This window comes from Nylanderia fulva, unplaced genomic scaffold (assembly GCF_048542155.1).
Source record: "Nylanderia fulva isolate GAGA-0341 unplaced genomic scaffold, ASM4854215v1 Scaffold22, whole genome shotgun sequence".
In the NCBI taxonomy this organism is placed as follows: Eukaryota; Metazoa; Arthropoda; class Insecta; order Hymenoptera; family Formicidae; genus Nylanderia; species Nylanderia fulva.
This window is the reverse complement of record NW_028190285.1, coordinates 315,237-340,027: the sequence shown is the minus strand read 5'-3', so window position 1 is coordinate 340,027 and position 24,791 is coordinate 315,237. Positions and strand designations below refer to the sequence as shown.

At 33.0% G+C, this 24,791-nt stretch overlaps 5 protein-coding genes across 15 annotated transcripts in view; 1 reads left to right on the top strand and 4 right to left on the bottom strand.

The window, feature by feature from the left end:
- Lim1 (LIM homeobox 1) overlaps positions 1-11,935 on the bottom strand; it is a 43,966-nt gene extending 32,031 nt beyond the window's left edge. For 3 of the 7 annotated variants that reach the window (XM_029305111.2, XM_029305116.2, XM_029305117.2), the window contains exon 1: positions 3,588-3,644. The gene's annotated coding sequence lies outside the window, so the exon portion shown is untranslated. Of the gene's footprint in view, positions 1-3,587; positions 3,645-8,799; positions 9,159-9,532; positions 9,827-11,870 lie in introns of those variants that run through there. The other 4 variants (XM_029305112.2, XM_029305113.2, XM_029305114.2 and 1 more) reach the window with 4 other exon arrangements.
- On the bottom strand, positions 5,913-13,028 carry LOC114932760 (mitochondrial fission process protein 1). 3 transcript variants are annotated; one of them, XM_085482902.1, is made up of 4 exons: positions 12,686-13,028; positions 12,282-12,409; positions 11,871-12,205; positions 5,913-6,147 (listed from the first exon to the last, which is right to left on the bottom strand). In XM_085482902.1, the coding sequence occupies exons 1-3, from the start codon at positions 12,738-12,740 to the stop codon at positions 11,891-11,893; spliced, it is 498 nt and encodes a 165-aa protein (XP_085339028.1). In that variant the 5' UTR covers positions 12,741-13,028; the 3' UTR covers positions 5,913-6,147; positions 11,871-11,890. The 3 variants fall into 3 exon arrangements, with proteins under 3 accessions (XP_085339028.1, XP_085339029.1, XP_029160955.1); XM_085482903.1 differs by lacking the exon at positions 5,913-6,147 and adding an exon at positions 11,229-11,467; XM_029305122.2 differs by lacking the exon at positions 5,913-6,147 and having other exon boundaries at positions 11,229-12,205; positions 12,686-13,027.
- Positions 13,029-13,040: 12 nt separating this feature from the next.
- Positions 13,041-15,301, top strand: PIG-L (phosphatidylinositol glycan anchor biosynthesis class L). The gene is made up of 5 exons (XM_029305121.2): positions 13,041-13,536; positions 13,646-13,727; positions 13,952-14,148; positions 14,221-14,351; positions 14,435-15,301. Exons 1-5 carry the CDS (start codon positions 13,221-13,223, stop codon positions 14,573-14,575), a joined length of 867 nt encoding a protein of 288 aa, XP_029160954.1. The 5' UTR covers positions 13,041-13,220; the 3' UTR covers positions 14,576-15,301.
- On the bottom strand, positions 14,717-19,415 carry M6 (neuronal membrane glycoprotein M6). Of its 2 annotated transcripts, XM_029305120.2 has the most exons (6): positions 19,146-19,415; positions 18,781-18,862; positions 17,633-17,769; positions 17,376-17,558; positions 17,139-17,289; positions 14,717-16,969 (listed from the first exon to the last, which is right to left on the bottom strand). In XM_029305120.2, the coding sequence occupies exons 2-6, from the start codon at positions 18,782-18,784 to the stop codon at positions 16,656-16,658; spliced, it is 789 nt and encodes a 262-aa protein (XP_029160953.1). In that variant the 5' UTR covers positions 18,785-18,862; positions 19,146-19,415; the 3' UTR covers positions 14,717-16,655. The 2 variants fall into 2 exon arrangements, with proteins under 2 accessions (XP_029160953.1, XP_029160952.1); XM_029305119.2 differs by lacking the exons at positions 18,781-18,862; positions 19,146-19,415 and adding an exon at positions 18,027-18,614.
- Positions 19,416-19,723: 308 nt separating this feature from the next.
- On the bottom strand, positions 19,724-24,168 carry SAK (polo like kinase SAK). Of its 2 annotated transcripts, none has more exons than XM_085482901.1 (12): positions 23,963-24,168; positions 23,778-23,873; positions 23,195-23,408; positions 22,959-23,071; positions 22,773-22,865; positions 22,423-22,704; positions 21,767-22,294; positions 21,315-21,620; positions 20,898-21,173; positions 20,635-20,814; positions 20,316-20,546; positions 19,724-20,021 (listed from the first exon to the last, which is right to left on the bottom strand). In XM_085482901.1, exons 1-11 carry the CDS (start codon positions 24,050-24,052, stop codon positions 20,376-20,378), a joined length of 2,349 nt encoding a protein of 782 aa, XP_085339027.1. In that variant the 5' UTR covers positions 24,053-24,168; the 3' UTR covers positions 19,724-20,021; positions 20,316-20,375. The 2 variants fall into 2 exon arrangements, with proteins under 2 accessions (XP_085339027.1, XP_029160942.2); XM_029305109.2 differs by having other exon boundaries at positions 20,380-20,546.
- Between the last annotated feature and the right edge of the window lie 623 nt (positions 24,169-24,791).

Here is a 24,791-nt window from a genome sequence, read left to right as displayed (position 1 = left end):
GATCTTTTTTCCACTGTAACTCGCGTACATTTAAATTACAATTTTAAAACAGTTGTAATTTACCAAAACCGAATTAAATCTCCTGACGTCGGCAAATAATATAATTTTGTACTATCTTACTAGATCCGACTAATTGTAAAGCTAAAACAGATTGAAGTCGTTCCACAAGCATAATTTCTAACACAATTGTTTGACAATGGTATATTCTATATTTATTTCCATATATACATATATATGCATATACACACATATATACGTGTATATTGCAAAAAAAGAGAGGAGGTATATGTATATGTGCATTTATGTACATATGTATGTGCGTGTGTGTGTGTGTGTGTTATATACATATATATATATATATACATATACATATATAAGCGCAGCTTCATTCTCTCGCATATTCCGACATGCGCGTTCTTATCCCCGCAACGCGACTTGGAGGGGATGAAGTAGGAAAACGATTTTCTACGAATTACCTTAATCAGTCTAAAATCGCCTACATCAGGTGCATCTAGATTCGATAGTAAACCATCCCGTAACAAAATTACTATTTTCTGTGATGCGAGAATAGATCTGCCGGCGGCGAATCGATTTGCCGATTTTATGAATCGAAAAAACCGATCGGTCATCTCTTAACAAAGAGAAAAAGAAATTGATTATTTCTAAAATCTAAAACAATATACCTTTCAAAATTACAGAATTTCGTTTAATTACTTAAAACATAATATTTAATTATGCGCGATCTTTTCATGATTCTTTCATAGAAAAAAAATTTGTATAAAGAATTTTCGATATATTTTCGATAAATAATTGTCCTAAACTGAATAAATCATTACTTCTTAATAGAAGATAAATTGAAGCAATAAAGTAAGGATTAAGGATTTGTGATCATTATTCGACAGAGCACAAAGAAAATAAAATATTTTAAAATATTAAGGCTTCTAGAAATATATAAAAGAATTTTGTATTATCTTTCCTGGATATGTTTGACTACAATTATTGATTGATTAATAAAATTATTTGAGAGAAATATTGATAGATTAGACTGATCTTCTCAATACTTTGTATTTAAAGATATTTCTTATAAAAATTGTTAGTGTCTAAAAAATATATGTAAAAAGAAAAATATATATATAAAAAGAATATTTTTCCATATATATAAAAGCCGAGGAAAAAGAAGAAATATATATCCAAACCAAAACTAATTATTTACAATATTTCCTATTCATACTTTTGTTATTATAAAATATTGCTATAAATTAAAAATATAGTATATTAAGTATTTATATATGTGAAATCTCGTAACACAAAAACAATTAATCAAAAACATTTTCTGTAACAAACGTGTGTTTCCCGTCGCGTACAGTTTCAAACTAATTATGTCTGATCATACTCACTTTTACTACTAGATTTCTATCTATCGCATAATCGAGAGCATCTCGCTCTAAAAATATAAATTGCTTTGCACGAAATATCGAAACTATGCTTTTCGCTTTCGCGTATATGAAACTTCAAAGTAGGATTTAAATACATTAACATACTTCAAAAACTTTCCAGCCTTCCCGACATCTTACGAATAACTTTTGCACATGCCTATCGCGACGTAAACGTTTAAAGATACTTCTCCCCATTATTTCTATTCGCGCAATTGCGACGTAATGAGCGGGAAAAAATGCGTCGCTCCTTCGATCATGCAGCATAGATTTGCATGCATAACGTCGCAGGATTGCATTCTCTATTGAGCGGTTCATTGACTCGTGATCTGCTCGTGCGTGCAACTTCTCACGCGTGACGTCTCTCACAGAGACAGAGACAGAGAGAAAGTGAGAAAGAGAGATTCACGCCCATCGTGTCGAGATTGACCGAAATGGCACGGTGATTTCGCGAACGCGACACTGCGCGAAAATGAGCGGAAAAATCGTGCGCAAAAGTTTCGCATACAGCAACAGGTACTTTATAACAACGCATCTTACCAAGAACTCGCGTGAAGAATCTCATCAGCGACGTTTACGCGAAAGATAATGCTTAATAGAACACTGTTTAGAAAAGAATGTGGTTGAGTCTCTTTGATTATTACGAATTATTAAAATTTAAATTAATTTCTACATTTTTTATTCGAGTAATACACATTTTTTTTGTTTAATATCTAAAAATTGCAATAATATAAATGGAAAGTGTAATCGATGTCTTGTGTGTTTTATATACTCATTTTTTTTAACTATGCAAAAATTTTTTTGTATATGTATGTGTGTGTGAAATAAATTAAATGTGCAATTGTTTTTCTCTTTCGACTTTATAATTATTATATTTCAAAAAAGTATCTGCTTAATTTATTTTATGTGGATTATTTTAAAATGTTTTCTGTTTATGTGGATTATATAAATATTATTAGGAAAATAAGCAATAAAATATTGCTCTTTTTAATTATTTAATTTTTTAGAAGAAAAATGGAATAAAGATAAATCATCTCAATCCAGATGATTATATGTCACTTTATATCAAAGTTGATTCAAATTAGATCCTGTCTCATACGTCGCGTGTACCCTACATAGTTCTCTATGGATTAAACATGACAATGATACACGTGATCATTACTTCAGAATTTATTTTATTTTATACGATATATATTTTCTTGTAACGTGTAAAAATACATGCTGCGCAAAGTATCAAAAATACGATGGAATATAAATTTAAAGTATTATGATGTCTTGTGTGTTTTATATACTCATTTTTTTTAACTATGCAAAAATTTTTTTGTATATGTATGTGTGTGTGAAATAAATTAAATGTGCAATTGTTTTTCTCTTTCGACTTTATAATTATTATATTTCAAAAAAGTATCTGCTTAGTTTATTTTATGTGGATTATTTTAAAATGTTTTCTGTTTATGTGGATTTTTTTTAAATGTTTATAATATAAACCTTCACAAAATGTATGTATATACAATCTTGGACTTTTTTCAGACTCTTATCGTATTTTAGAATATATATATTGCCGAAAATTTTAATGATTTGATATTAAAAATTAATTTAGTAAATTTGATTAGCATTATCAATATTTAAAATATCAATTTGCTATAAAAAAGTTTCATAATATTCGCACTAATTAATTAAAAAATGCTAATTTTAATGAAAAATATATAATAATACATCCGAATGTGTTTACTCTGACGATTTTAAATACTAAGATATTGTAATACTAACAATTTTTACTCCTTAACATTAGCAAATGTGCGTGTCATAAAGTATTTAATTTTCAATAATCCTATTGAATCTCACCTTACAATTTCCATATCATTTAATATATTTATACATGAATATACATTTAGATATTGAGAGTACTAGAATCTCTCTATATACACAATTTTCATAACATTTAAGCGCAGCAGCGCATTACAATAATATTCTACCGATAACTATGAAGAATTAACAGCTTACACATTAACAATGATCTGACTTTTAAATCAAACTCCGATTAATCTTTTAAACAATATACATGTTATATATACATATCGTGTATAGCGAGGCCAAAAGGCCCAAAAAGGTATATAGCAACTACTATGTAAACGATGTTCACATGCTTCTTACCTATGTTACAAGCCTGGGTGACGGGCAGGGGTGCGCAGCAACGCCCGCCGAGGGCCGTGACCCTTATTCGGGGGGTACCAACCCCCCCGGGGCCCCCTCCCCCGCCCCCGGCGCCCCCGTAGCCCTCCACCTCCCCAGCCGCGACTGCGGCCACCCCTGCCCCCACTCCCTCGCCGGGCCCGGGACCACCACCAGGCCCACCTTCAACGGGCCCGTATCGGCCGAACGGTCCCGAGGGCCCCAGTGCACCCACTTTTACTGCGTTGTTATCCCAACGACCGTTAAATCGCACTTCTCACACTTTCCCCCCCAATACTAGTAATGCCAGCGTTTCCTTTAACTTTCTTCGGCACTCACTACAAAATTCCCGCGCCGTGTTTGTCTCGCGCTTTTCTGCACCCTTCGGCGCGACACAACTCCTCAACTCCTGAGCAATCTTCTGTCGTCACTAAAGACGGGACTGCACCCTCGAAGAACGCGCGTCTTCTCTCAACTATTGGCCTGAGAGCGCCTTATCGTCCTCATTGTGATCTGTTTACCTTCGCGGGTCTCTATCTTCGACGTCTTTCTTTCTCTCTCTCTCTCTCTCTCTCTCTCTTCTAAAGCACAAAGTACAACAACTCGTTCGTTCACAATCTTGCCCGACGTGCGTACATCTTACATATGATCATGACGCTGTCACCGCGAACGAGAGTCTCGAACGCGGCTACGCGACAAAAGATCCAGGTTCTCTTCAGGGTTGTTTCTTTTCTTCAAGATATTTCAGTAGGAAAAAAACCGGCTTCGAACTTGATTCTCACGAGAAACTTTTCTTTTACTTGACTTCGCGATAGAGCTTGTCTACTACACCGGCGGGTTGATTCTGAAAACGAGAGAACAGCGGTGTGTCGTGCTTATGCGTTAATTTCGTATACTCCCGGCGTGATCTCGGATGTTTGTCGTGGCAACTTCTGAACGGCACGCGAACCGCTGGCCAATGAAGTTCTCTTTCTTTTTCTCTTTCTCTCTGTCTCAAGTGGGAATCAGAGAATGCCGGTACACGGCGCGATACGTCACGTCACGGCAGCGGTGAAGCGAACACGACGATGATGCGAGCACACTCGCCTCGAGTTCGTCAGCCAACTGGCTGCACCTGCGGCATCAGCAAGGGTCCCCTTCTCCCTCGAAGTTTGGTCCAGGACTCGCGCAAGCCGACGGGAACCAGCTACGCCCATTGGACACGACCATACGAGGTATACACAGTACGACGATGTCGGATTGGTCGATGACGCTAAAAACAGGCGTAGCCAAGCCGGAGCGCCGCCAGATATGGCCGTGGAATGGCTGCGGAATAACGTTTGCTTGTGGAGAGGCGCTTCTGTCGTTGCTACTGCTGCTTCTGCCGCTGTTACTGCCGCTGGCTGGCTGGCTGGCTGCTGCTGTTGTTGCTGGAAATAGGCTGGTGGTGCCGCCGCCACTGCCGCCTCCGCCACAACCGCCGCCGTCGCCGCCGACGCCACCACCGCAGCCGCCTGCTTCTCTTCATCTGACACGCTATCGATCCCACGGCGTCGCAGGAGACGAGAGAGACGACTACCTCGCGAAATGCCACAGGTTTCAGGGAATCTTTACCTTTTGCGCCCACGAAGTGTGTTTCACCCCTTCTTCCCTTCCTCCCGCTCGCTTACCACCTATCGCGGCGCCGTGCCGTTTCCACCTTGCAGTTCTATCAGCTCTTCTGCATCTACGTACTTCTCTGTCTTCGTATATATGGGTGCTATTTATTGTCTTGCTCAGACTCGATATCGTCCCTTCGCGCGAGCCTGCACGTATCTACTAATTCTCTTCTCCTATCGACGCTGGTGATTTTCTTTTTCTTATATTTTCTGTACATATTATATGTATACACGCACACACATACATATTAATCTATGTCGCTTTTTAGATATTCTTCTGTTTTTTTCTTTTACTAAATGCTATATGATGTCGTTCTTCATTTATGAGAAAAACGAGTTATATTTTTCTTCGTTTGTGTCGTTGTTGTCGTTGTCAATAACTCGATTTCATCCTTTTTATCTTCTTTCCATCTTCTGCATCAATTACATTAAGATTTCTTCATCTTTTTAATAAACTTACCATCTTCTTTAATCATATTATCATGTGTGTTTTATTCGTCTTCCTACGTTTTTCGTTCTTTCATCTTCGTTTTGTAGTTCATTTTTGTTCTTTTCTGTTATTATTCCTTTTTTTATTATTCTGTGAAGAAAGGGGAAGTAAGAATGATAAAAGAATTACTTCTTTATTTTATTCTATCGATTTTATCATATATATTAGCTTATATATTACCTGATTCTTGCTTCTTTCATCGTCATCTCTTCCTTATCTTATCCTATTCCTTTTGTGTTTAGGTCTACTATTTATTTTCCTTTTCATCTTCCTTCAAATATTTTCTTCTCTTCTCTGATATTTTCTTCTTTCATCCGTTGTTAGGTCATCCTTTATTTCCTCCAATAATTGCATTTTCTTCGTATATATTTTTTCTTTCCATTTACGTATTCCATCTTTTCCTAAATTTCACCTTCTATAAAAATTAAAATTTCTCTTCTATTATCTTTTATCATATTATTTATATTCGACGTTCCTCTACATTTTTCTTTCTGTTTCTCTCGCTACACGCTTCAGTACAAACGTGCAGAAATTTTGGCTCGTGAAATACAGCGCGTTATCACAGAGTACGAATATACACGCGCTCCTTTCTATCGATTAAAGGACTCCACGTGCTATTAACCGAGTGGCCAAATGCTGTTGCTGCGACAGCTTCCTTTCACGAGACGAATCACAAAATCGATAGTCAAACTGTGAGTGTTTATTTTCCCCCAAAATCGTTTAATTTAATCAATTATTCAGTAAATTTTTAAATACTTTGTTATGTGAATTACAACCTGTATATTTGTTTTATTTTCCTTTCAAATAAAGATTAAATTTTTATTCTATTTATCAAGTTTAATTATCAAAATTTTTATTCGTTATTATATACAATCTTGATAAAATATATAAAGCAATTAATTGCAATAACAATTAAACAAATAGAATTGTAAAATAAAAAACAATAGTTGTCAATATTGAATTCTTTCTTAAAATAACTAATGAAATTTTGACAACTATTGTTTTTTATTTCACAATTCTATTTTGTTTAATGTCATTGCAATTAAGAATGCCTGCTATATACTTTCGGCGAGGTCGTATATTTATTTCCTATTTTATTAATTATAAGGAAAAAATTTAATCATTAAAGAAAAAAATTTAACAAGATTTAAAAGTCAGATCACAAATGGTTAAGAAAAACATCATAAGATATATTCGTAATATAAAATAGTATATCCGGAAGATATTTCACGTGAAATAGGACCACGTGAATCGAAGATAAGTCGGTGGGTATAGTATTCGCTTCCCTCGCGCGTTTCGTCTCCTCTTAATGAGGATCAGCGCGATTTAATGGGTTCTCTTTCGTACGATCGTAGTTCATCATAATTAGTCGTAAAGAAGTGACTTCTATAAATTATATTGTTGCACTCGGTTAAGTTTATTACGAGGGTCGACAGATTATCGAGAAGTTAATTGAGATTATTATGTATATATAGGCTGCCATAAAAAAATTGCTCGCCAATTAAACATGTCAATTCGTAACAACAGAACACAAATATATTATCATTGATTATTATATTGTCATTTTTGTTCGATTGGAAACTAATTATGATGTCGATCAAAATAAAAAATATGTAAATGTCAAAAATGTTTATGATAAATGTATCACGCTTATGAGATAAGATCTAACAAATTTCAAAAATCTTAATATCACAATTGATTTAATTTTACAGTGACAGAGAGTGATTGTGATTAAAAATCATGTCACAATTAAAAACTCACTGTTTAAAGCTTTATAAAATAATTTTCCAAAAATTATGAGATTTAAATAGAGCAGATTCAGTAATATTGCAGTAACATACAAAATAAACAATGCAAAAATATTACACAATATATATTAATACAACAACAATGCAATATATTTATTTGCAATTTGTGATAAAACGTCTCTGTATATGAAAAAAAAACTTGTTAACTTGACTGAACCTTTCAACTAAATATTACTTTGTTAATTGAACATATAAAAATATTTAAATCATATTTAAATATATTAAATATAACAAAATGTATCATATTAAGTATATGTTCAATTAACAAAATAATAATTTAATTGAAAGATTTTGTCAAGTTAACACATTTTTTTCAATAATGTGCGATGTTTGTGCTGCATGATGATTCTTATGCAATTTTTCTATCATATCAATGTAAAAAGACAAGGGATTAATACAATTTAATAGGCGGACAATCAATCTCTCTCTCGAAAGAAAGAAAGAAAGGAAGACGATGAAAGAGTACACGATGTATTTTCGACAACGGAAAACGTGACCGTGGTCGCTTCTAAGACACGGTCATAACTGACTATTTATTGCGGGGATTATCGCGGGCTTCCGTCTATTCGACGATATTTACGATCACCGTGTTCGCGAGAACGGACGAACGACTTCATTGCAATTGCACGCCCGGAGGGTATTATAGTTTAGTCGCGCGCGGCGCGGGTATTTATAGTAAGGGCTGCGTTATTAGCGCGGTTAAAACTTTACGGCTAGAGCTGGCTACCTCATTTACGGTCGAGCTGCGCCCGTAATCGCGTAGTTAGAATTATACGATTACAGGCCGATATATATTATCGCCGATATAATCGTATAATTCTAACTACGAAATTCTTTAGGCGCGCGCCCCGCATAATTTCGCGTAAACTTGAAAGGAAAAAAATACGGAAAAATAGTAGAAAGGATTAATTATTATTAATTAAACAACGCGCGCTTTAAAAACTGAACTCGCAGACACCCGCATTGAATATCGCGCGCGAAATATTTTCTCTCTTTCCGTTTCTTTTCTCACATGCATCTTTCAAAATACAAATTCAATATAAATATGAATGTATTATTTTTCTGAAATTTGATAATATACTTTGAATTATGGACAGTGAGAATAATCGAGAAAAATAACTGTTTACATATACATATAACCTATATATAATAATATTAATTAAATATAGTAATATTACCATGTAATTATTTGCTTATATGCTTATACGACATTCTTATTCGAAAACGTCAAACATTTTTGCTAAATGTAAAAGACTTACGTAAATTTTACTCGACTCGAAGATGTTTGGCGCACATTGCTGCTCTATTGTTCTTCGATGCACTCGCGAAAACATAATTATATATGCATACATTATCAAAATATCACGATCACGTTGTACTTGGCGCGACGCGGCACGACCCGGTACAATGTCACTCAAATTTTATTGCATTTCGTAACGAAAGAAAAAAACTACGACCGCACAAAATTACGACACGCTTGATACCGTAACGTCTGGCAATTAACGCAAATCTATAATGGCGGAAGAAAATTACGCGAAAATACGCGGCTAACTTTATTCTACTCGTTGCTCCGCCATAGTTGCACTTTTCGTACACCTTCCGCACCTTGAATGACGTACTACGTGATATACATTCGCGTTGAAAAAGACGTTTATATATATCGCATTATCTCGTATTATAATATATGCAAATGTATACAAATTAAAATTGATGATGTAAACATTTCGGAATATTAAGTATAACATCGTTTTATTGATTGCTCGCGCGATCGAATTTCGATCAAATCTCGCGAATATCGTTCTATTAATTAATCAATTAATAGCTGAAGATGCACTGATGAATTAGTATATACTGGTGCAATAAGTTAGAATGAGACAAGTATATTTTATCTCACTTTAACTTATTACACCAGTATGTGCACAGTTTAGCCAGTGCAGAGGAATAAAAAACAAGCCTTGTACGATGCGAAATACTTGCTTGCATAAAGCTTACCTTCACGATTTGTTTATCACAAAGAAGTTAATTACGCGGTCTTGTAAATATTAATTGTTCGTAGAATATAATTGCGTTTAATATTTTCTGGTATCGCGATCGTATTTCGAGAGATAATGCGACACACAGAGCGCCTCGCGCCACTACCTGCCCGTACGAGTCTCGCCACGCGAATGCTACGAAGCCCGCCGTATGTAAACAGCGCGCTTACGTCACAAAAATTTGGCGCGCGCGGTAATTTTCAAACGAGTAAAAAGCGTCGCAAGCGCTTCGTATTATTTCTCAACAACAATTAAATACATATGTATAGGAAAAATGCTAAATTCTTTAGATTATTCTTTACTATTATTATATCAGCGATTATCAACTCGCAGATTTAGAAAAATTTAACTGAATAATGTATTATTATTAATAAATATTAGTAAATATTATTAATAGATTAATAAAATTTTACATATATAAATATACTTTCCCATCAAAATAAAAATAAATTTTATACTTCAAATATTTAATAACTTTTTTTTGAAATAATTAATCAATATCATTTAAAATTTCTTACTGTACTTTTATTTTGATTGGGAAAATATATTTATGGAATTTTATTAATCTATTAATAATATATATTAATGATAATAATATATATTAATATTTATTAATCTATTAATAACAATGTATTATTAAATTAAATTTATCTTTGTTTTCTGATAAAAGTAATTACATTATATTATTAATTTTTATATTTATAAATTAATAATATAATAATGTAATTTACTTGTCAGAAAGCAAAGATTTTAAAAAATTTGCGAAAGCATATTATAATAATATTTGAATAAAATCTATTTCTGTAAAAAAGATTAAAAAAAATATTGCGAATATAAGAAAATGCAAAAAAATCTAAGATTTTTTATAGATGAGCCTTGATTTCATTTTAGAATTAGAATTTCAATTAAAATTTCAATTTTATAAAATAGATATACACGCCAATCCTGTATGTTCTTAAATTGTTAATTCTTTTACGGAAAATTCATGTTATCTTTGATCGAAAGTTGCACTTTAATGAAACACTTATAGTCGGTCTCATTGATGTCTTAATGCGGAACTTGGTCGAATCACTATTAAACATATATGTATATCGATTATAATCTCATTTATCATGAATGCGTATTTCAGATTTAGTCGCGATAGCAAGGAAAATGTGTAAGTACAAAAAGATAAAATCTCGCAATCAGCGCTACTTGGGTATAATTATAAAGCCTCCACAACGTGATATTTTTTTCATTATACATTTTTATGAATGTACCTATATCGTGCTATTATTAATTGTTGAAAGCCATATAAAACCTTTCGTCGTATCTAACTATTATTATTTCACGAAAACCTATTTAAATTTCTTCATTATCACAATCTCTTCTTACTAATTTGTCAATTTTCTATCAAGAGACACACAAATTATTATATTTTAATATTTATAAATAATTTAGTAAAAAATATAGAAAGAACATAATATGCATTAATATGCTTTTTGTAGAAAATATTAATTCAAAAAGATATATACATATAATTATAGATATAATTCAATATTAAAAATATATATACATATATATATATATATATATATATATATATATATATATATATGTATATAATCTGTATAATCATATACAGTCAAAATAACAGTTGCAGGATATGCAGGGAATGTAGAATACAATAATTTTATTTAACAGCTTAACAATTGTAGCACGAAAGCCAGCGCGCTAAAAATCTTAATGCACATACAGCTGTATAATATGTGCATCATAACAAAATATTTAGTATTTTTGCAATTAATAAAATATTCTAATTACATTGTTATACTATCTTAGAATTGCACATGGCAGTAACATTTTGCTATATCTATATCAAGAGGTCGCGAAAATTCAGATTAGCCTTGTTTTTCTAGAATGATGTAATATAGATTTCAATTTTAATAAAGCTTCTTTGAAGCTTCTTATAATATTATAGGTTAATATTTCTTATTTTATTGTTACGCTTTTTTGTTTGATAAAGCTCATTCAGATTATGATTCTTTTATTTCATATATCATTATAAAAAAATTTTAATTAATAATCGTCAAACTTTCAATTTTAACTTTAATTTTAAAACTTTTAATTGTAAACTTTCAGATTATATTGATCATTATTATATATCCTTCGATAATAAAGATTATGAAAAATTATAATTATATTTGTGTATTGTTATTAAGGCCTTTCATCTTGTGTCAAAAGTGAAACATTTTTCTATATATCCATTAAATCATTATTTTAAGCATGACCTCTCTCAGATTAATAATATACTATACCTTTAATTGGCTACACTCCATTATTCATGTTTCATTCCACATAGAGGCGCTTTTGGATGGTATCCTGTCCATTTTCTGTACGTAACATCCATTGCTCTTTCTACAGCGTGGTCTATGGGATGTATTATGAAAGGTATGGATACCAAACCAATAAGTGTTGAAATCCAAGGCTTTTTGAAGGCTGTTCTTGTGCTTTTTCTTTGCGCAAACTGAACTGCTGCGCAAATTCTATTTATAGTAAAACCAGGAACTATTATGGATGCAAATGTCTGCCATATCAAAGTATCTGATGTGGATAGTAAAACATTTTTAGTTCTTTGCGAAGTAGCATCTGCCTGCAATATAATAACTTGTTAATTATTTTCTTATAATTATTTTTATGTATTTAAACTGCTAAGATCTATATCATACTTTGTAGACTTTTGCACCCTTATGCACTGTGTCCGCAAGAACATATCCACTTGACAGAGCATAACTAAACCAAACAATAGATTTTGGTACTAAGCTTCTAAATGCCTCTCCAACTTCATTTGCATAACCTAAAAAAAAACAAATACTTTGTTAGCTTATAAACATTTTTAAATAAAACGTTTTTTAATAGAATGTTTTTAACATGTTCATGTTAGTTTTTTAACAGAATGTTCTTAAAATGTATATTATTTAATTTTACTATAGTTATTGTGTTATATCGTACATTTTCTTGCAAATATCCAATATATTTATACTGATCTTTTATAGAACTATAAAACACATATATAAGAAAAACATGACAGAAAATTGTAATAATATTGCTTAATAATATGTTTGTTGCTAACCTAAATATCTCACATATGTATCCCGATACAGGTCTATCTCTTCCTGATTATTCATTATCTCGAAATTTCCAATTTTCCAATTACCTTCCGCACAATAACATAACCTATAGCAGTTTGTCTCAATAATATGCACGACGTTCAATTACCAAAGCAATATTCGATTCATTGACGTAGATAAATTGTATATCAATCAATCAAAATTGACAATTACAATAATATCTCTCTTTCTATTTAGAAATATTTAGAAAAATTCTTAGAAACGTAACATACAATTTATATACGAAAGAAAATCCAAGGAACGGCAAAACAACGGAATGAATATAGCCGAGTAAATTTCGAGAGGTCGATAAGTTGGTATCGAAGTGCGATATATAAGCCAACGTCATACGTGCTGGAGTGACATAACCTGAAAACTCGATCGCTCCGGCTACGATGGGGATCCGCGTTCTCGTTTGTGGACAATAGTCCTCGTCCTTGAAGCTACATGGCTGGTCCGTGATAAATCGTGACTTCGCGTCGACCATCGTCGACCAGAATGATGGGCGATCTGGAGTACGCGCGGCAGTACCTCAGCCTGCAGATCAACGAGGTGGTCTGCTGGTGGTGGTACTACCTGAGGGAGATCTCGTGGCAGCTGCTGATCGCTCTGCTGGCGTATCTCTGTGTCTGTGTCTTCCTCTATACAGTTCTTAAGAAAGTGGGCCACGCGGCCTGGCAATTACCTGGTCCACCTGGTAGGCTTCTCCTGGTGACAGCTCATCCGGACGACGAGGTGATGTTCTTCGGACCGCTGCTCTACTGGGTAACGCGCTCCAAGGCCAGCGAGATCTACTTGTTGTGCTTATCCATGGGTACATGTCTTCAGCGGACTGTCATCTAGAATCGAACGATGATTCTGACAGGAATAATCAGATTAAATGTCAAGCAAATGTCTATTGATGTTTACCAGTGTGCTTGCAGGTGGTGACAAAAGAAGGATAGACGAGCTCTGGGAATGTACAAAGGTATTGGGAATCCCGGAGGCGAATGTGACGATTATTATGTGAGTGCACTTCACATGTCATCTGTAAACATACATTTCAAAAATATTTATATATCTTCAAAAGAATGTAAAATCTTTAATCTAATTGCATATTTAATGCCGAATATACTTGTTTAATAATTTTCAAACTTGAATAATTTTATTTAGCATTAAATACGCACAATGAAGGTGATGAAATAAAAATATTTATCTTCTGAATAATAGTTCGACAAATAAATGTGCAGGAGTAGCGAGTTACCAGATGATCAAAGTGTACAATGGCCAGTAGATACAGTTGCGGAAAGTATCTTGCAATATATAGAAATGTACAAAATCAATGCTGTCGTGACATTCGATAAATATGGAGTCAGTCGGCATAAAAATCACATCTCTTTGTATTTTGCAATTGCCACATTGTGCATAGAGAAAAAAGTACCTCCTTGTAAGTATTAATTTACTGAATTAATATACAAATGTACTAAACTAATGTGTAATAAATGCAATTCTATTCCAGACTGTAAACTGTATGTGTTAGAATCTGTTAATATAATCAGGAAGTACATTCAACTCTTAGATTTACCCATCAGTCTACTCTCAGCCTCGTATTGGTATTTGGTGACATATGAACAAAAACGAATAATCAAAGTAAGTTAGAGCATTCTAATTTGTTGAAGAAAAATGATTAATTTTTTATATAATTTATATAATATTTTCAACATTTTTTATAGAGTGCTATGGCTGCACACAAGTCCCAGTATGTCTGGTTTCGAAAATTGTACATGATTTTTTCACGATATACGTTTATCAATACCCTCCAAGAAGTCAGTGCTCTCGATCTAGAGCTGGACCTCCAGTTTGACGAGGATTGAACATTGTGTAAAGAAGAAAAAATTGTATAAAATATGTAATTAATGATCACTGTACATACTTTGTCTACCATAAATATTATATAAATTACATAAAATGAAAAATTACATACCAAAGCTACATACGACAGTTTTAAAATCCAATATACTTTATGTAAATGTGAAATATTTTTTTATTCATTAATAATAGAATATACATAGTAATTAATTCTGAACGAGAAAGCATCATACAGCTTTCGAACGTATATAGCTTTTTCGGCCTCTAACAATAGATTACTCTTTTCTTTAAAAAAAAAAAAAAAAAAAATTTTATGTGCCATTTTAGTCTTACCTATTTTTTTTTTGTACGTAATCCTTTGTTTTAAATTTTTCCAAATGCAAAATTGTCATGATATGTACAATTTTATTTATCAGCTATGTAATAAAGTTATTTAGAAATTACTGTAAATAAAGAAATGCAATTTTAATTTGTAAAACAAAATTTTTTATCAGATAGTTGTATGAATTTTACGGAAAAAAATCGATTATTTGAATGGAATGAAAAATTTGAGCAAGTAATATATAACGAGTTAAACTCGATTGTATAGATTTTTAGTTGTCACAACAATAGTTATACACATAGGCCATAGATTTTTTAAAGCCAAAAATCTTTTGGCACAAATAATGTATATAGCAGAATTCAGTTTGCTTCTCTTGTTCTAATAATTCAATCGCAAATTTTTTTCAAAATTTGGAAAAAATATATATTACTCTCCACAACAATTCAATATTATACATATATGTAAGAAATAGTCTATGAACGTAGATATTTTTTGTGTGCAATGTTATATTTTTTTGTAAAATTTAATTTTTATGAAAAACTGTTTAATATGAAAAACGCTCTCTTTTTGATTCCATAATGTAATATACCTTAACAAGCATGTTGGAAAAATATTTAATGAAAATTTAAGCAACAATCATATTTAGAACAATACAATATACACAATCATTGTTATTTTATAATTTTGAATTGAAAAAGATTCTTTCAGCAACTCTTATTACTAGTTATATTTCTAAGCGTTACATCTTACAAATGTAACTAACGATAAAAGTTATTAAAATAACCATATCTTTCTTATTGTTATTCTATTAATTTAAATTTTTCCAACATGCTTTAAATATCCGGAATGTAACGAAAATATATATGTGTATATGCTTAGTTGCCTACTGTGTAAATGTATATATACGTATATAAAAAAAGAAATCTCTTTCGTAAAAAAATCTCAATAATGAAGACAATAGGCGCGGTATACACAGTCCGAGAATGACTAACCCTAAAACCGAAATATTAGAGTAATTTGAAATCGTGAATACTTCTTTGTAAGGGTGATATTAGGTTATATGACAAGTTTGTTGAACAGCGATTAGATATCGAATAAAGAATTTTTAAATTTTTTATTTAATTGTAAGAATTCTTTATCTCTCTGATAGCCTATCGAATCTAACAAATATCTTGTCATATAAACGTAATATCAGCTTAATACTTGTGATACTATTAGACAAATTACATGAAGCGCATTTGTGCATACACGAAACGAAATATAACAATACAATCGAAGAAAAAAATCTCTGTGCGCTATAATCACAAACGCCAAATTTCAAATACTTTTTCCTATGAGTACGAGTTTACGTAATGATATTATCGTACACGTATAATTTACATGCTAGATTGAAATTCGGCGAATGATTCCCATTTGAATTCGAACAATCCACGCTAAAGAGAAAAATATTACGTACTACAAATTGGTACGTATTCTAATAAACATCTTTTTTTTTATATAAAAAACAAAGTAAATATTTATATACGACAGTCGTAGATAAAATGGACGGCATAGAGTTGGTTCCCGCAAGATCCTCGGATCAGTAGACTACCGTAACGGTGACAGATACACCGCAATAAGCAGAATACCGAATTTAGGTACATAGAGAAGAGGAAGTGATACCTGGAAGAGATTTCCAATCAGGCATAAGGGTTCCTTACATGTCCTAGAGAACAGTAAGCCCCTTACAAAGGATTCATGACGAAGATCTCGCGGGCCGTGTCCTAGAACCTATCTTGACTACGATGAGAACCCAGAGTACCCATTCCTGGTTGAGGAGAGTCCGGATCGATCGCGTCTTGCAAATATTGCAATTCCTGCAGCTCCTGGAACTTCTCATGATCTCGTATGTGTGCGTAGTTGGCAGATAAACACATCAGATAGTGTATTAGGCTTAGTATAACCAGTATGGATGCTACAGTTGCCAGTATAAACATCACTTCGGCCTTTTCTACAAAATCCTTGCAGAATAGTTTGACCTCCTGAGGTCCACACACTTGCATGTCCTGCACTCGTGTGTTGTTTGGAAATAAGAAGCCTAAAATTGTATGCAATTGCTTAGTACTTATCAATTTTGTATAAAATAATAATAAATATTTATTATAAATACATATAAATAAATATTTGTTACAAAAGGAAATAAATATATATAAACGTTCTAATTCCAAATCGTCTATAGATTGATTAACATGTATAAAAAAACCTACTGAATTGGGTGAAATTAATGCACTCATCGAGAGATTGAACACGTGGATTGCTGCACAGGCCCCAGAATATAGTGAAAATCAGAGTTATGATTATAAGAAATGCAAATATCAGAAGCCAAGCTATTTGCAAGATATAAATGATAGTCATAAACTGAAAAAATAAAAATGTATATATTAAAATAATGTAATGGGAATAACTGCTACTAGCTGTAAAGTTTTCATATTCTAGATACATACGACAGCACAAGAGATACGTCCACCCACTCTGGATCTCCAAGCTCGGTAGACTTTGTGCCTCGTAGCACCAGTTGCAAGACAACCGACGCACAAAATCATAAATCCTAAAGCTGCCATACAAGCTCCAATCGATGCAAACACCAATTGCACTGCTTCTAACCATCCGAGACGCAGATGAAACACCTTAATCAATTTTGTAGTTTGAGATATATAGAATCTTTAAAACATTTTTAAAACATTAAATTAACAAAATTTACCTGATCCATCATAAGAGAACACAATGTTGCACCTCTGTACATGGTACCACAGAAGATTCCAACACCTAAGCAACACATTATAGTCGCTATGAGAGTTGCGTACGGCACCCTGGCCATGCAATCATTGCATACGGTCCCTAAACAAAGAAATATCATGTCAAATATTTATTTATTACAAAAAATGATGTATTTATGTGTATAATTGAAGTAAATTATAATTTTGAAACTACAAAAATACACACATTTATAAATTGTATGTATAAAAAAATGATGCAGTGTTGAGACACTATTATAAAAATGCCGCAATATTTGTTGAGTCTATATTTCTTACAGCAAAATACGATCGTATTTGTATGATTTAGTCTCATATTCGAATGGTATTTCAAACACTTACGAAATGTTCGTTCGTTCGAATGAAGACCATGAAGACTACGCTCAGAAAATCTGTCTACACTTATATTGCTCGCAAATTGTCTCCGCAATGGTAAACTCTCTCTGGTCTGACGTAATTCACGCAATTTCACCATTTTAATATTATTATACTAATTGCAACAGGCGACAGAATAGAGATAAATAAAGATCATGAGGTTAAACGCGAAGCTCGATCAATGACTAACAAGTCAATCGACGATGACTAATCATTACTTATCTACAAGATAACACATAACACAATGTACATGTATAAGTGTACATAATATATATGTATATCTTGGTTCATTCATAAACTCGATAGCGTAAACGCGCATCGTAAACTAACTTTCGCCTTGGAACAGAAATAATTGACGCGTGACGCATTTATTATTGTTGACATCTACAATTACTTCACTTAACCGAAACGTCCTTTCGGAGTAAAATTTTCGAGAAGACATTTTGGGACACAATTCTAAATCAATTCTTGAACCAATTTTTATTAAATATTGATTATAATTTGTACTACATCAAATTAGCTAAGCACTTATTGTTAGCTTTAATAATGTTTACGACTGTATATGGAATTGTGTTGTCAGTACAACGCTCATATATATATATATATATATATCCTCCTCGAATTCCACAATGTATAATTTACGAGAAAAGATTTACTTATAACAAGAAGAGGGAAAAAATGAAGAAAAGGGAATCGCGCGAAATTTTTGCGATAAACTTACCCATATTCGGTTCGCGTCCAGTTCCCTCTGTTTGAGGTTAGGAACGCTCGAATGAAGAATGGGCAGCGCCCGTTTGTGGAATCTGCGGGATTACAGTTTCTCGTTAATTAATTGCGGCAATTAACGCGTCCCCCAGCCATAACAGCGAAGGACATCACGATCTCGAAATAACCGATCATAAAAGAAAAGAAGAAAGAAAGAGAACTCGACTCTCGAAAACTGAATATAATAAATAATTTAATTAATCCAAGTAAATTAAAATTAAAAGATTCGACGAATTTTTTATGTTTAATTTCTATTTGGAAAAATCGGAAAAATTTGAAACGTCAAATTTCGCTTGTTTACTGCCTGTCACAAACACCTACCCCTCGAAATAGTACCCCTCCTCCCCTCTGACGTAATCAACCACCTGTGTGAGCTTTTAGGGAGATTCCACGAATAATTTCTCGCACCAAGATTTTCGAGCTTGTCAGACGCGCGCGCGCGCGCGCGAAATGTCAAAAGTTTGGGGAAAAAGCGATGCGACGACTTCCACCTTCCGCGGGGTACCGACCAGAAAACGGCGTTCAATATGGCGTCGCGTAACGCGCTTACGATGGCGGTCCACCCGAGGAGCGAATGATGAATGGGATCGTTGGCCTCGCGAGAGATTGTAGGGCGCGCCGTAGTAGTAAACGCTTCATCAAAAACAATTCCCTTCAATGGAGTAGGTTGACGGGAATGACCGACTATGACCTCGATTCAATTGAAGTGCTTTACAGTGAACGGCATCGTTCCTTCAATCGATTTCGAGAAAGTGCATAGCACAACATTTTTCCAATTCAATTTTCACAAGTTGTTAATAATACTTTAAATATGTATGAATGAGAACAAATTATTAGATTCATATGGGAACACAGTCTCTCTCCGATGAAAGATTTATAAGTTTTATGAAAATTGGCACTTATCTATTTTCTTTTTATAGATACTTTATTATTTAATTTATTGTAAATTTGCTTCTTATTGCCATTCAGTATATAAAGATAAAACAAAGCAAATTACGTCAAAATAACGTTTTCAATAAAAATAATAAATATACCTGTATAATTTATTTTGAGTAGCAGCAGATACCGCAAGAATTTAAAAACTTTTCTTTATATATTACACATAATGTGGAAAAATGTTCAATTATTTAAATTCCATTTATAAGAATTACTCTTAAATTTCTCTTAATAGTATTTACAGCTTTTCTCCTCTGCTATCTATAAAAAAAAATCAATTTGAAAAAAATATTTCCTTGATCGAATTCTCTCATCTGTTTTGATGATTGATTTTTAATAGAAAAATGAATATTAAAATATGTTAAAATATCTTTATGCACACAATAATAAAGCTCGAATTAAGAGTGCATCATAGATATATATATATACATATATATATATAAGCGATTCTTTATTATTATTGTTTACTTGGAAAATATTCATTAATCTATGTTTAGATTTGTATAAGCTATTTATATCAATCTATAATATAATATATAATCTATATAAGCTTACAGTCCATGTCAGAGTGATTTTTCAATCGTATTATACAACATTCAATATTTTTGATTAGAGTTACCGAATACATTTGTGCCTTGGTCCCATGAGAAACTGAACAATCCTTGGTAATTGAAGAAGTTTCTCGTGGACCGATGTATCCAGATTTTGTTGGTGATGCTTATTATATCGCATAACAATGCCATCTTTACTTTCGTATATAATGCTATTATGATTTTGCGGACTTACCTGTAATAAAGCATGATTATAGATTAAGCGGTGACATTGTGAATATAATAATAAAAAAACTATTTAATGAATTATTATTAAGACTCACAGTTAAAGCGGATCCGTCCTTGTAATCAACCCGGATATCACCGGATGATAATGTGGTGGCAAAACCAATTCCTGGCACACTTACTTTATTTGCATTATTAAAACTATGCGCGGAATTTATCTTGCGTGATTTAGAAGCCACTGTCGAAACGATGGAGCAGCTACCATCGAATGACGGCAACTGAATGATATAATATTACTTAGTAGAAGAAATATATATTAATAATTACAATAAAAACAATTTAGAAATTCCTCGCTACTTACAATGGGAGAAATATTCCTATTAGTATGCATATTTTCTTTGTCCTGCAAATAGGGAGAATTATTCAGGACTGTGCAAGGCTTTCGTCCAATTATTACGGGAAAACAAGGATGTCCAGTGGCTGTTTCTAAAGATGTCAAAGTAGATTCCAGTAGTAAGCAACGTTTGTAGCACTCCGAGTAATGCTCGAAATAGGTTTCGAGATGCGGCGGAATTTCACCCTCAACAAATGTATCACCGCTGTCGGTGATCTTCACAACGTCATTTATTCGATCAATCTAAAATATTTATATAAATAAGATAAAGACAGAAAAAAATTAAATTATTAAATTACATAATATTAAAATTATGATATTATAATATTTGTTTGATATCATAAAATACATACGTAATGCGTAAAAATCAATAACTGTGTGTACCTTTACTCCATTGTAAAAATGAACTTCACAATCAGGCTGTGGACCATTCTCCATGAAGACACTCTTTGCACGTTGAGTATATAGTGTTAACTTTGGAGTTTTCCCTTGAACCAATTTTACAAAACGGAAAGCGTATATGTATTTTCGATGATGACACGCTGGTAAATTCTCATAGGAATAAATACTATCAGCACCACGGCTGGGCAATGGTGGTGGCTGCAAGCCTACTTCTGTAACCACACTAGGTTTGTAGAGAACGACTCGTAGACCATCACCTGATATTCTGCACACATCATTGATTTTTTCCTACGAAAATTAATATCGAAATTATATACAATTTTATTCTTTTATACTTTTACAATTTATTATATACATCTGTATTATCCTTTTTTTAGAATAATGTATTTTCATTTTTATTAGGATTTTTAAATTGTTTCATTTTTTATACATACCTTGCCATTTTTACGTCTCATAAACTCGATGCATACTTCTCCATGGTCTAGAATCGTAAAAATCGCGTTGTTTGTTCTGTGCCTAGTAGGTTGTAATCTGTTGGTATTCAAGGGAGGTACTTGTAACTTTGCACTCTCCTCTTCTACATTATGATTTTCCGCACTCTTTTCTTTTCTTGGGTTATTATGTCTTTCAGTCATTTTTTGCCTCTCAAAATTATCATACTCATTGTACTTATCGTTTTGCGAAAACACTCTACTGCGAGATATTGGAACACCTACTAACACAGAATCTTCTTTTGTGTTATAATTCTTGTATCTCGCTTTATAATTTGATTGCATTTTTGTAATAGGTTCAGACAACGCCTCGCTTCTCACACTGAGCATAGGCATTATCGGGGTCGTGGATGTTCTTTCCTCTGAACGAGCTCGCATTTTCGATGGGCCATACGAGGACAGGGTCCTACCTAGCCCGGAATCAATCATACCATCAGTTAAAAAATCTTTACTTCCCATGCCATTTCTTTCCTGCAAAAATAAAAGTGGCTATTATATCACTATTTTTTATGAACTTGATTTAATATCATTAATATTCTCATTATATAATAATATTTAAATTACTTGATATATGTTAAATTTTATCTTGCATCACTTACATTATATAGTTTACTTCTTTCTATATTCATTATAAATGGATGTTTGTGAATATCTCGTAGGGATATCCTGTCTTTCGGATTTTTTTTCAGTAATTTATCTATCAAATCTTTTGCATTGTCCGACAAATAAGGCGGCATCACATAATCAGCCATTACTACTCGCGTTAAAGTGCTCTTAACTGCATCGGTGTCGAACGGTGGTTTACCGACTAATAAAGTATATAACATACATCCCAAACTCCATACATCCGCTTCTGGTCCATGGGAAGATCTCGTAGCAACCTAAACATTTTTATAACATCACAATCTAGCATAATTTTGTAATCTAACAATTCTGCAACAGTACATACTTCAGGAGAAATGTAGTTGGGAGTGCCACACATAGTCAAATGCTTTTCATCTGGTTTACTTAATTGCGTAGCTAACCCGAAATCCGCTATTTTCTATGAGCATACAAAATCAAATTAAAAAAATTATTTTTTATCTTTAAAAACTATAATATATATATATATATTTTTTTTTTTTTTTTTACATACCACTTGCATATCTTTCGTCAAAAGTAAATTAGACAGTGACATATCTCTGTGCAGTATCTGATGGGAATGAAGATAAAGTAAACCTTGTACAACTTGTCTAATTATACGAGCAGCTAAAACAGTAGAGATCATTTATAATTAAGAATTTATATTATATTAAATTATATTATTATATTATATTATAATAGTATATATATTATCTCCCTTGCATATATATAAATTATATATTTGTGTACCATGTTCTTCGGGTAAAGCTTTGGCACCCTGTGCTTTGAGAAAACGTTGAAGTTCCCCATTGTGACATAATTCTAATATCAAGTACACATAGTTTGCATCTTCAAAACATGTGTACAACTCTAATATAGCTGGATGTTTTAATCGTGAATGTATTCCCACTTCCTGATTTACTCTATCCACCATCCCAGCAGCGTGCATCATTTTCTTGTCGATCTGCAGAGACAAGTAAGTATAAAGAAGCAACATAGATATGTAATTATTTATATTAAAACAATGATACAAAAAATTTCATAATAATAATCATAAATCGTGTCTCCCCATAATTTATAATAATAAAATAAATTATAAAACTATATCATGATCTGAAAAATATTGGTCTAAATAATTTGTCCAATATTTAACATTTTTTCTAAGATTGCAAAGTGTATTCCAAATTTCAAAACTACATCAACTACATGAATTTGAATCAAATACGCAGATTCGATAGTCAGACGTAATTGGAGCAACACGTGTTTTTAGATCGTGTAGGAGGAAGAAAATTCCTCGATTTTGCATGAAAGATTTCGGGAGTAAACAAATCACCATTTTGATCGCGACTTCCATGCCGCTGCAGAGACATTTCGCTCGGTAAACGCTCCCGTAACCGCCCTTGCCGAGGAGATTCAGCACCTCGTACTCCTGAAAAGAAGCATGACATTTGGTACACGCGTCGTCGCAACAACCGCCAAACGGAGACGGCGCAAACGGTGCGAATTCAAAAAACCAACCTCAATGTGCTGGCCGAAGCCGGCTGACAGCGCCGACGTGTCATGACGCGTCCCGTACTCGACGGGACGTCGCCGATCGTTGATGACCATCGGTTTCGCGACGAAGAACCTCTCCTTAGGCGAAATTAGTCGACGACGGCATATTCTCCGGCTGAGATTTTTCCCGTAAATACAAACAACATGACGCCACCCGCCATATGCGAACCAAGCCGTCTTGCGCATGCGCGAGGGTGTGTTCAAAAATTTGACGCGTCGAGTGACGTCTGACCGACCAATCGGAAGAGGGATCTCTTTGCACTGATTGGTCGACTCGAAGGCGCTCCACCCTACGGAGAGCATTTTCGAACGCGTCCTTAGGAGAGTGGTGTCGGAGCGGATTTTTTAGGTTGGCAGTATGATAACGGCAAGATGATATGCAACGATATCGTTTATGGGAGCGGATGTAAGTTGTTTAGTTTGTCCTTATTTGAATGTATTTTTCGCTGAAAGTACATGGTTCAATGAAAATTGGGTCGCTATTATTATCATTCATTTAAAGTTGTTTGAATTAGACGCTTACTTTGTTAATGATCCATACAAGAATTTGATGTCTAATTCATCTTTTAGTTAGTATATAGATATCTATCTCTGTCTTTTCATGTACACACTTTTAATTGTATATATAATATAAACATTAAATATTATATCAAATATATTATATATATGAATTGTGTATGATAAAATTGTTTAAGCTGCTCCGAACGGATGATCGATATCGTGTAATCTTAATTTTATTAAGATTATTAAAATTTTCGTTCTCTCTTTCTTGCTTTCGCTGCTCTTTCTTCTT